Source organism: Ochlerotatus camptorhynchus, unplaced genomic scaffold (genome assembly GCF_037179485.1).
Source record: "Ochlerotatus camptorhynchus isolate MF236.1 unplaced genomic scaffold, CSIRO-AGI_Acam_v1.1 ptg000094l, whole genome shotgun sequence".
Classification (NCBI taxonomy): domain Eukaryota; kingdom Metazoa; phylum Arthropoda; class Insecta; order Diptera; family Culicidae; genus Ochlerotatus; species Ochlerotatus camptorhynchus.
Window position 1 is genome coordinate 6,300,687 of NW_027040584.1, and position 9,934 is coordinate 6,310,620.

At 41.9% G+C, this 9,934-nt stretch overlaps 1 protein-coding gene across 1 annotated transcript; it reads right to left on the reverse strand.

The window, feature by feature from the left end:
• Positions 1–1,107: 1,107 nt before the first annotated feature.
• LOC135698813 (uncharacterized) lies at positions 1,108–7,873 on the reverse strand. The gene is made up of 2 exons (XM_065218946.1): positions 7,511–7,873; positions 1,108–1,185 (listed from the first exon to the last, which is right to left on the reverse strand). The coding sequence occupies exons 1-2, from the start codon at positions 7,871–7,873 to the stop codon at positions 1,108–1,110; spliced, it is 441 nt and encodes a 146-aa protein (XP_065075018.1).
• Between the last annotated feature and the right edge of the window lie 2,061 nt (positions 7,874–9,934).

Below are 9,934 nucleotides of genomic sequence, written 5' to 3' on the forward strand. Positions count from 1 at the left end.
ATTCATGATGCTTCGGTGTAGCTACCCGTGCGAAGCATATCCTCGGAACAAGGTCGCTTATCTGCGAAAAGTTTGTAGCGATAAACGCTTGAGTTACTATCCAGTTAGTCGTAAAAATTGTACAACATTTGTTTTGTACGAACAATTCACAACATAGCAACTTAATCGATCGTTTTCTCCATTGTCTACTTTCAGGTGCTAATCGGATAGGTGAAATGGGACTGTTCCATGAACAAGAGAATTATGAGTGAATGAAGCAGTGTTCTATAATTGGCGGAAGCAAAGTGAATTGAATTGTACTCCCTGCAGGAGGCGAAGAGCAGAGTGTGTAATCCTGAATCGTAAAGTTACGCCCACCCCTCTAGTTGAAAAGTGAAAATACGTACATCATAAATGAGTGACTGCCGGCAGCTAGTTTAGTGCTTCCGTACCGTGTTCTGTTCTGGGTGCTAGCTTTATAGCAGATCATCAAGTAGTGGCAAGAGGAGAAAAATCATGACCGTGAAAATCTTCCGCCGTGGGTCGGCCCGCTGCATCGGGCTCCTGTCGGCGTTCGTTACCATCCTGCTATGCCTGTACTACATCTCGATGGGACAACCGTCGACAACGGCAACGACGACGACGGCAGCAGCATCCGGTTCCGGTGGCGCACTGCACAAGGATGCCCTCCATCAGAAACGGTAAGTGATCAACTTCGGTACTTTGCGAGTGTCGTGTTTTACTGCATTTCGCATTCTGAAGATATTCGACATAAAAATGGCATGTCCTTGGTGTTGATGGTATGGTCACCGGCGGTTCCAGGCCTCTGGATGGGAGGTGCTCGATACTGAAAAAAATGAGCCTTGCTCCACAACTTAGGTCTCGGATCCGGAAATTTCAAATGTGTTTAACATATTTGGTTGGATTCTGTGTTTAGCCACATCAGTGAGCTAGTGAACAACAAATGCTGTACCTCATGATTTCGGCTTCTTCAATGAGCATTTCTTTTTCAGGACGAAAATGCTCACCTTTTATTACAAGCAAGCTCCACCGGTCGGTCACCCACAGGTTGGTCGAAAAACGGAACTTTTATGCCTGGGTAATTCCGAGCCCGATGAAGGTTGCCCTTCAGTCGAGCAGGTTGATTCGCAGTTTTATATCCTCCTCCTCCTCCTCCACCATCTTCTCCTCATCATTCAGTTCAAACTAGAGCACGTAAAATTTCATGGGAAAGGTTCACATATGGCAAAATATTGCTGCTGCTCGGGGAAATAAAAGCGAGATATGAGATCTGATGTTATTTTTGGGTAAGAACATTGTTTTTTTTTTGTTCCACCATACCTGTGTGTGAGTAACGATAAAAACTGGGTCGGATGGTGCGGGGGAGGTTATGATTCTTCGAGACAATGCCGTTGGTTATATGTTATCGTGGACGACAACCAAGTCTCAATTTAAATTATTCATTCGAAATGGAGCCATTTTCGGACAGGTTGGATGAAGGTTTTTCCGTTTAAAGTGTGGCGTGATCTAGTAAATAGACACGCTGTAAGTATATACTTCAACTAAATCAATTGTGATACCGATTGAATTTGTGTAGAGGGTAGGTTTAACTATATGAGCTACGATTTAATTGGTACGTTTATTTGAAATGTTCAACCCACATTGAAATGAGAGCGAAATTTGCATATTGAAGGTCATTAGTCAGCTATCATTTTAAACAAAAAATAGATGAGCATTGCTTTCAACAACAATGTCCTTTTCCTGAAATTGAACAACAAAGTGAAATTGAAATCCCTAAAGGGTGTCCCACATCAAATTGCATCACGTAAAAAACGCTGTAGAAATCTACCCATTGGGTATTTTCTCTTGAAAACTTGGATAGAAGTAGTTTAGAGTGTATTGTTTACACTGTATTTTTATCGCTGTCAGTTTTTTGAAAGTTGGAAAAAATGGCGTCACCCGAAAAGCAACGTCGCGAATTGATTTTGGGCAAGCACCTGGAAAATCATCGACTCTCTCATCGGGACATCGGAAAACAACTCGGAATCGTGCAATCAACGGTGAGTCGTGTGATTAAACGTTACTACGAAACTCTGAGTATCGAATGGAAGGAGAAATGCGGTCAGCATGGGTGTTCTATTAGTGATCAGGATCACAAGCGTGTCGTGAAAGCATTTAAGTGGAATCCCAATGCTTCGGTCAGGGATGTGGCCAAAAAGTTGAATCGATCCAAGTCTTTCGTTCAGAGAGCCAAGGACCGGGAGGGACTGCATACGTACAAAGTGCAGAAGTCTCCAAATCGTGACGAACGGCAAAATACGGTGGGAATGTCATGGGCCCGGATGCTGACGAAGCCTCATTGCTTCATCATGGATGATGAGACTTACGTCAAGGCGAACTTCCGGCAGCTTCCGGGGCTACTGTTCTTCACCGTCCAGCACAAGTTTGATGTTCCGGAGGAAGTAAGGAAGCAGATGCTTTCAAAGTTTGCCAGGAAATCCATGATTTGGCAAGCGATCTGCTCATGTGACTACTGGGATTGTAAACGGGGAGATCTACCTCAAGGAGTGTCCACAGAAGTGTCTGCTTCCTCTGTTGAAGCAACACGAGGGCCCTACGATCTTCTAGCCGGATCTAACTTCGTGGCACTATTCGAATGTTGTTCTGGAGTGGTACGAAGCCAACGCACAGTGGACACCGTCCATACAAATCTCGGACAAAAATCCAAAAGTTGTCTGAATTCGATGGAAATTTCATATTGTAGTGATTTTTTGATGTTGCGCCCGTTTTTGATATTTTTACTTTAAGTGGCGATCCATAGAGTACGTCACGTTATATTGAGGGAAAATCAACCCTTCTCTCTCCTCTTTCAATGGATTTTGCTTAGACTTAATACATTGTTTGTCAAAGATTCTTCATGTCCCACTCCCCCCTTAGAACATGACGTACTTTATGGACGCCCCCTCATCACCTTACTTGAAACCGCTTGAAAAACGGTTTTTTTACCCGAGACGCGCAAGGTCGAGTGTCATATACAATTTATCATTAACAATATCTGTATTTATGTGTTTGTGTGTGTGTGTGTGTGTGTGTGTGTGTGTGTGTGTGTGTGTGTGGCTTTTCCAGGAAAAAACTTCTCGGATATTCGGAAAATCCACGGAAATTTTACTCAGCCTGGTCTATCCTAAAAGCATCAGAAACACAATAGTTAAACCCTTTTCATTGCCATATATAAATTTTCTTAAAAAGAACAGACATACTAGGTGGTTTACACGTTCTGGGCAGTTCCGAGGAGGAATTCAGATCAATTCGCGAATACATAACGAGGCATGTGGGAATAATTGATGTTATAATAGGCGCTTTGTATCGCCAATACCTACGCCGCTGGAACAATGCAAAACGAATGAATGAACGATTTCTGACAGCAAATGCAGAATGGTTAGATCAATTCATATTGGTGGAGCTTCCAGTTCCAGTTCAGGTTCGAAGCGTGGTCGGCCGAAAAAGGAATTCAACAGCAGTTGCGATAGAAGCTAGCGTCGCAAAACAGAGAACCTGAGATGAGCTTGTACTTCGAGTGAGTAATTACTTTAATTGGTTATAACTTTGTTTTTTGAAACTAGTATTGACGCATTTCGTGCCAAATCGTATTCGGATCTGGCAGCAACCTCTCAGATTTCAATAAAACTTTCTTCAGCACTTAAGTTCACTTTGATTAATCGAGAATTTCATATGAAAAGGGCTCAAGATGCATTTCTCGCCAAATCGTATTTGGAATTGGCAGCACCCTCTCAGAGTTCAATAAAATTTTCTGGACATGTAGACCATGTCAAAACAATATCATTCTCTTATGCTGTTGTCTACTACTGAGGCAAAATCTGATAATATGTGTGAGAAAAAAGACAAGATTTTTCATATATCATTTATTTATATATTTTCAATGTTTTAAACCTATTTTCATACATGCTATTTTTTCCTTTTTCCAATCAAGTTAAATATTTTTGGCTCATCTTCTGAATTAGAATACCTTTTGGCCGCTACTTTATCACCAGTTATAGGTACAAAACTGTGGAATTTATGTGTGCCAGATACTTTCTTTGTGCTATTATATAGTTCTTCGAGTTATTCTAACATGTCGATGTACTGTTCAGTAGATATGTTCTCGAAAGGTAGTTTTGTGATATTTTTATCTGTTGATTCAACTGCCCAGTTATATAATTCTCGTGGAGTTGGTATGGTGTTTCCATAATCTCGAGCAAGACTAGCTTTCTTTTCAATTCGCTTGAGAGTGCCACCAATGGCAGACATAGTTCTTCAGTAAACTTGGCCTGCACGTTGATAAAACTCGTCCTGGTTTTGGCACAAGCAATACTGGCAACACCGCCAGGCGTTTTTTTTTTTGAAAATGCGTAAATATCTTAGGCAATCACCCTTATCGACTTGAATTTGATAAAAAGATTTCGGACCCTGTTAAAAGCTATTTCTAGTGGAGAATCCATTGATTCTGAAAAGTTTCAGAAATATGCCACAGACACGGCTCGTCTGTACGTCCAACTCTATGACTGGTACCATATGCCGACATCGATCCATAAGTTGCTGATTCACGGACATTCGATAATTCACGAAGCATCAGTACCGATTGGCAAGCTTTCAGAGGAAGCTCAAGACAGTCTGGATAACGAGCTTCGGAGAATGCGCAATGACAATGCCTGGAAAGGATCACGAGAAAAAATGCTACGCGATGTATTTTGCGGATTGTTGGTAGCATCAGATCCGATTGTCACCAGTTTTCGGCATGAAACAGCTAAAGCGTCGAGGGATTTGCCTGAAGAGGTGAAGTCGTTATTAATTTATGATAAGAAAAAAATATAGTAAGCCTGAATTCGAGCCCAGCGATGAGAGCGATGACAGTTAAATGAAGAACATCAATATGGTTTGAGAGTAAATAAACGTATTTGAGGATAATAACCCTATCTTTTTTTTCTAAGACATATCAAAATTTTCATCGTCAAACATCATCTCTATGAAAAGTGGACTACCAAAATCAAAGCATCGCAAAATCCTTTTGTGTTACAAACTACCATGCGTCTCCACTGTTTTTTTTTTTTTTTGAAAAATCGTCTCCGATGTTTTTTTTTTAAATCATACCTTGGGGCAAAAAGGGGCAAATCAAGATGTACATTTCCAAAAAGTACAATAATTTTCCATCATTGTGCACTACAAGCGATCTTTTCGAACTGTTTCAAAAAAATGTAAAAGCTCGTTAAACATTAAGATTTGCAATTTTCTGCATCCCTTATCATTTATAGTCGAATGTAGGAAAGAGAAGGATAACTTGTATTGGATAAATCGAATGGCAAACATAAGGATGGAAACCCTTCAAATTAAAACCATTTTGACCCAAATCAGAAATATAGTTGAAAAGATATATTCATATTAATGACAGAGGTTTGCTGTTGTTTTTTAAGCAAATTCTCACAGTATTTCTCGACCTCCTCACCTTTGAATAGCTGCTGAAAAAATAATTTTCTTTATAATGTTGTGATATTGTTGGAAAACTTTATTCAATATGTAAGTAAAAATAAAAAAATTCAAACCATTGAAAATCAAAAAATAAATTTTTGATTAAAGTCCAGCTTGGCGCCATTGTGCAACGGGGTCACTTTCGTACACAAGGACATGAACCCCTTCAACGCACCGGAACTATGGCCCATCGAAAAATACTGGGCTTTTATGAAGCAGGCACTACGGAAGCATCCCAAGAAGGTCAAATCTGAGGAAGACATTAAGAAAAAGTGGGTTTCCGTACAGAAGAAGCTGCAGCCAGATGTTGTACAGAACCTAATGAGTAGAGTTAAGCATAAGATGCGAGCGTACAGTTATGGTATTGAAGTTGAATGAAATAAATATGCCAAAAGCTTACTAATGGGTTATATTTGATTGTCTGAAAGTTTGAAAAGGATCGGTCAACTAGGTAATTTTCTACAGCGTTTTTTTTTTCGTGATGCAATTTGATGTGGGACACCCTTTACCAGTCCCCAGAGAGTAGTAGTAGTAACTAGTAGTAGCAGTAAATTTACGTTTATTTCTGCTAATTATGGTTTTACATTGTTTTAACATTGTAATTGGTTAGCCTAGCCTATCAGTCTCTCCATCTTTGTTTCATTTGTTATTCTAATTTACGTATTCACGTTTTTCTACTAGTCTAACGAGTACCCCCTGAGGGGGGGGGGGGTGTTATGTTTGAATTAAAAAAAAAAATGATAACCTACCTAACTACGAGTATAACTTAGCCTAACGTGCTAGATCACGTATGATCTGATGAGTTGATCTCAGACAGATGTCTCTGACCCTTTCCAGGATAAAACCTCTCCGTTCTTCTAATGTCTGAATGGCATTTGGTGCAACTCTCCCAGATTGGCATACCGTACTCGAATACGGGAAGGAGGATTTGTTGTAGACAGCAAGCTTATTTTTCAGGGACAGGGTAGACCTCCTGTTGATGAGTGGATACAGGGATCTTTTCAGGATGTTTTTATTTATTTATTTATTCAGTCTTCGACGGTTTCGCACAGACTAATCTTAACCTATCACATTTGCTCTTAACCTATTTTTAAAACAGAGCCTAGTTAAATTAAAATCGAAGTTATCACAAACAGCATTAAAAGCTCTAAGACAGGAACTTTGTGGACTATTAAACCCATAACTAGTCCTGTGACTGGGAATAACAATAAGGGCAGAGTTTCGTAATTGGCGCTGAGGTGCGTTAAGCATAACTTCCTGTAGAAGATCTGGACAGTCGGTGTTGTTCATCAGGATGTCGAATACAACCAATTGTTGCAATCTCAGCCGTCACACTCTAAGTTGATTAAACGGCACCTTTGTTGGTAATCAGAAAAGATTCACGGGATCATTCCACGGCAGGTTCCGGAGTGCAAATCGTATGAACATTTTTTGTATACGTTCAATGCGGATCACCTGGGACGTGATATGGTGCCCAAACCGGGGCAGCGTATTCCAGAATGCTGCGCACTAAAGCACAAAAGAGTGATTTTAATGCGTACACATCGGTTAGTTGAGAAGCATTACGACGAATAAACCCGAGTACGGAGAAAGCTTTTGCTGTCAGGGTGGAGACATGTTCGCTGAATCTAAGTTTAGAGTCAATTATAACTTCCAAGTCGCGAATAAATTGCACACATTATAGCGGAGTAGTGTCAATTCGATATTGGTGAGTGAGCGTTGACAAACAGCGACTAAATGCGATCGTTTTGCATTTATTGATGTTCACGCTCATACCATTCTCTTTGCACCAGATTGACACTACGTCGATGTCAGCCTGCAGTACAATACAATCGAGTACAGACGCGATAATTCTGAAGATTTTGAGGTCATCAGCATAAAGGAGCTTTCCAGAGGATATTCGAAGGCACAGGTCGTTAATAAAGAGGACATAGAGCAAAGGTCCTAACACGCTACCCTGTGGTACGCCAAATGGTAGTTCGAACGTATTAGAACGAGACGAGTTCACTTGCACAAATGCCTTTCGACCCGTTAGATATGACCTTATCCAGTCCGCAATCCAATCTGGAAATCCCATGTGTTTCAGTTTTTCTGTGGCATAGGCATGCGGGACGGTGTCGAACGCTTTCGAAAAGTCGATGTAAATAGAGTCCACCTGGTTGCGACGTTCTATCTCACGGAACAGTAAGTTGGTTGTAGTAGACCGGTGTGGTATGAATCCGTGCTGATACTCAGAGATAATCGGTTTCGCTGCATTCAGCACGACCTTATGCACTAGTGATTCGAGAACCTTTCCCAGACAGCAGAGAATTGAAATCCCTCGATAGTTTACCACATTGTTTAAACTGCCAGATTTGTGTACAGGAATCATTGACGCGGTTTTCCATAAACTTGGGAACGTTAATCTGGGTCAATTGCATCCGAATCCGCGTCAATTTGGTGGTTTATGATGACGCTGTGCACATCCACTAGTAAAATAAACTGTGGGTGATGGGCGTCGGTGGATAAGAGTGGAAGTGGTGGCCGCAGTTCTTCAATGACATCTGGAGAATTCGTGAATGCTAGATCTAGTAGTCTACCGTTCGGGTTCGTATAAGAATTCACTTGAACCAGCCCACACGCAGAGATGGATTCGGTGAGATTGAGTTCTTGTTCACTGGAAGCCTTTGAAGGTATAAACCCATTAACGTCCTCATCGAAGCACCATTGCAGATGAGGAAGATTGTAGTCCCCGAAGAGTAGAATAATGTCATTGTTTGACGAACGATCCGATAAGTTCTGGACAGCCGTAGCGTGAGCCGAATATAAACTTGCGTCGGAATTCGGGGGAAGATAGATGCCAATGATCAACAGCGAATGGTGAGGAAGTGTTACTCGTACAACAATTTGTTCAAGCTGTCTACAATCGTCCAAAGAAACCGCAGTACAGTGCAAATTATTTTTAACAGCTACGAAAACTCCACCACCCCTCGAAGAATTACTAATAGTTTCACTTCGATCACACCGAAATATTGAGTAGTCCGAAGTGAGTTCCGTATCGCTTATATCAGACCGGAGCCATGTTTCGGTAAAAACAATTATATCGTAGTCGCAGCTCGATAGCCTTAACTTCAATTCTGTCGTTTTAGTGCGCAGACCTCTGACGTTCTGGTAGTAGACGGATAGAAAGTTGTGTCCTGAATGAGCTGCATCATTATTGCTGCTGGTCACTACCGTGCTGTTTGGATAGTTAAACTCGCTGACGTTTGAAGAGGGACAGTTGATTGCAACGCTAGAACCAGTAGATTGATCAGAAGTTGAACTGCTTAAAACAGAAACGTACTTGCCAAAGATAGCGGGTTGGAAGACCCCTTCTATAACCCCACACACAGGGCCAGGACGACTGTTGGCCGATGACGGGAAAAGCTTGACTGTGGTAGGGGGATTAGGGGCTTCCATGTAGCCAGTATCGTTGCGTCCCAGAGTTGAAACATGCTGAGTTGAAGGTCTTGAATAATGACGGCTGAACGGTGTAGTACTGAAAGCAAGCAACGAATCAGGAGTTGGGCTGAACCAGAATGGATCGTACTTGCCTGCGGTATTAGTTTGGAAGACCACGTTTCCAAACTCACACACAGGGCCGGGACGACTGATGGACGATGGCAGGAAAGGCACGACTGTGGTGAGAGGATCGGTGCTTCCATAGGGCGAACACCGTTGTGTCCCAGAGTAGATGAAAGTTGCGTAGAGTTGCGAGTAGTTGATTTAGAGTGTATCGATAAACTTATTGTGGAAGTATTGGTGGTCGTAGATTGATTGAAGCCACGTCGTTTTTTGATTCAAATTCACGTACATTTACTCCATCAGGCCAGTAGAATGAATCCCCTGTTACACTTGGTTTTCGTTTTATCATCGTGCTCCCTGAAAATCAGCTTGCTGTCTAGTGTTAAACCGAGGTAGACTACCTCTTTCAACCATTCCACCACTAGGTAATTCAGGCAGATCTTATTATTCTCCGACGGAACAAATCTGGGAGATTTAGAGTGTGGAAAGATGATGACCTGGGTCTTTGCCGCGTTGATACGGATCTTCCAGCTGTTGAAATATTCAGACAGGACGTCCAGGTCTCTCTGAAGTTTGGCAGTTAGAGCTCCGATGACTCCTACCCTGGTAGACGATGGATGTGTCATCTGCGAACAGAGACAACGATCCACCATCAGGGAGAGCCGGCATATCGGAGGTGAACAGGTTGAATAGGATGGGACCAAGAATGCTTCCTTGTGGAACCCCGGCACCGATGTTGAAAGCATCCGATGTGATGCCATTCAGAGAGACTCGGAACATCCTGTCTGATCGATAGTTGTTTATGATCGTCACTAGGGAGATTGGAAGACCGTACTGCTGCAATTTGAACACCAGGCCATCATGCCAGACATTGTCGAACGCTTTTTCA

Coding starts and splice junctions, on each gene's coding strand:
- LOC135698813 (XM_065218946.1), bottom strand. CDS start 7,873: ATGATTCCTGTACACAAATCTGGCAGTTTAAACAATGTGGTAAACTAT. Junction 1,186..7,510: donor GTCGAAAGGCATTTGTGCAA/GTGAACTCGTCT, acceptor TACGTGCTCTAG/TTTGAACTGAATGATGAGGA.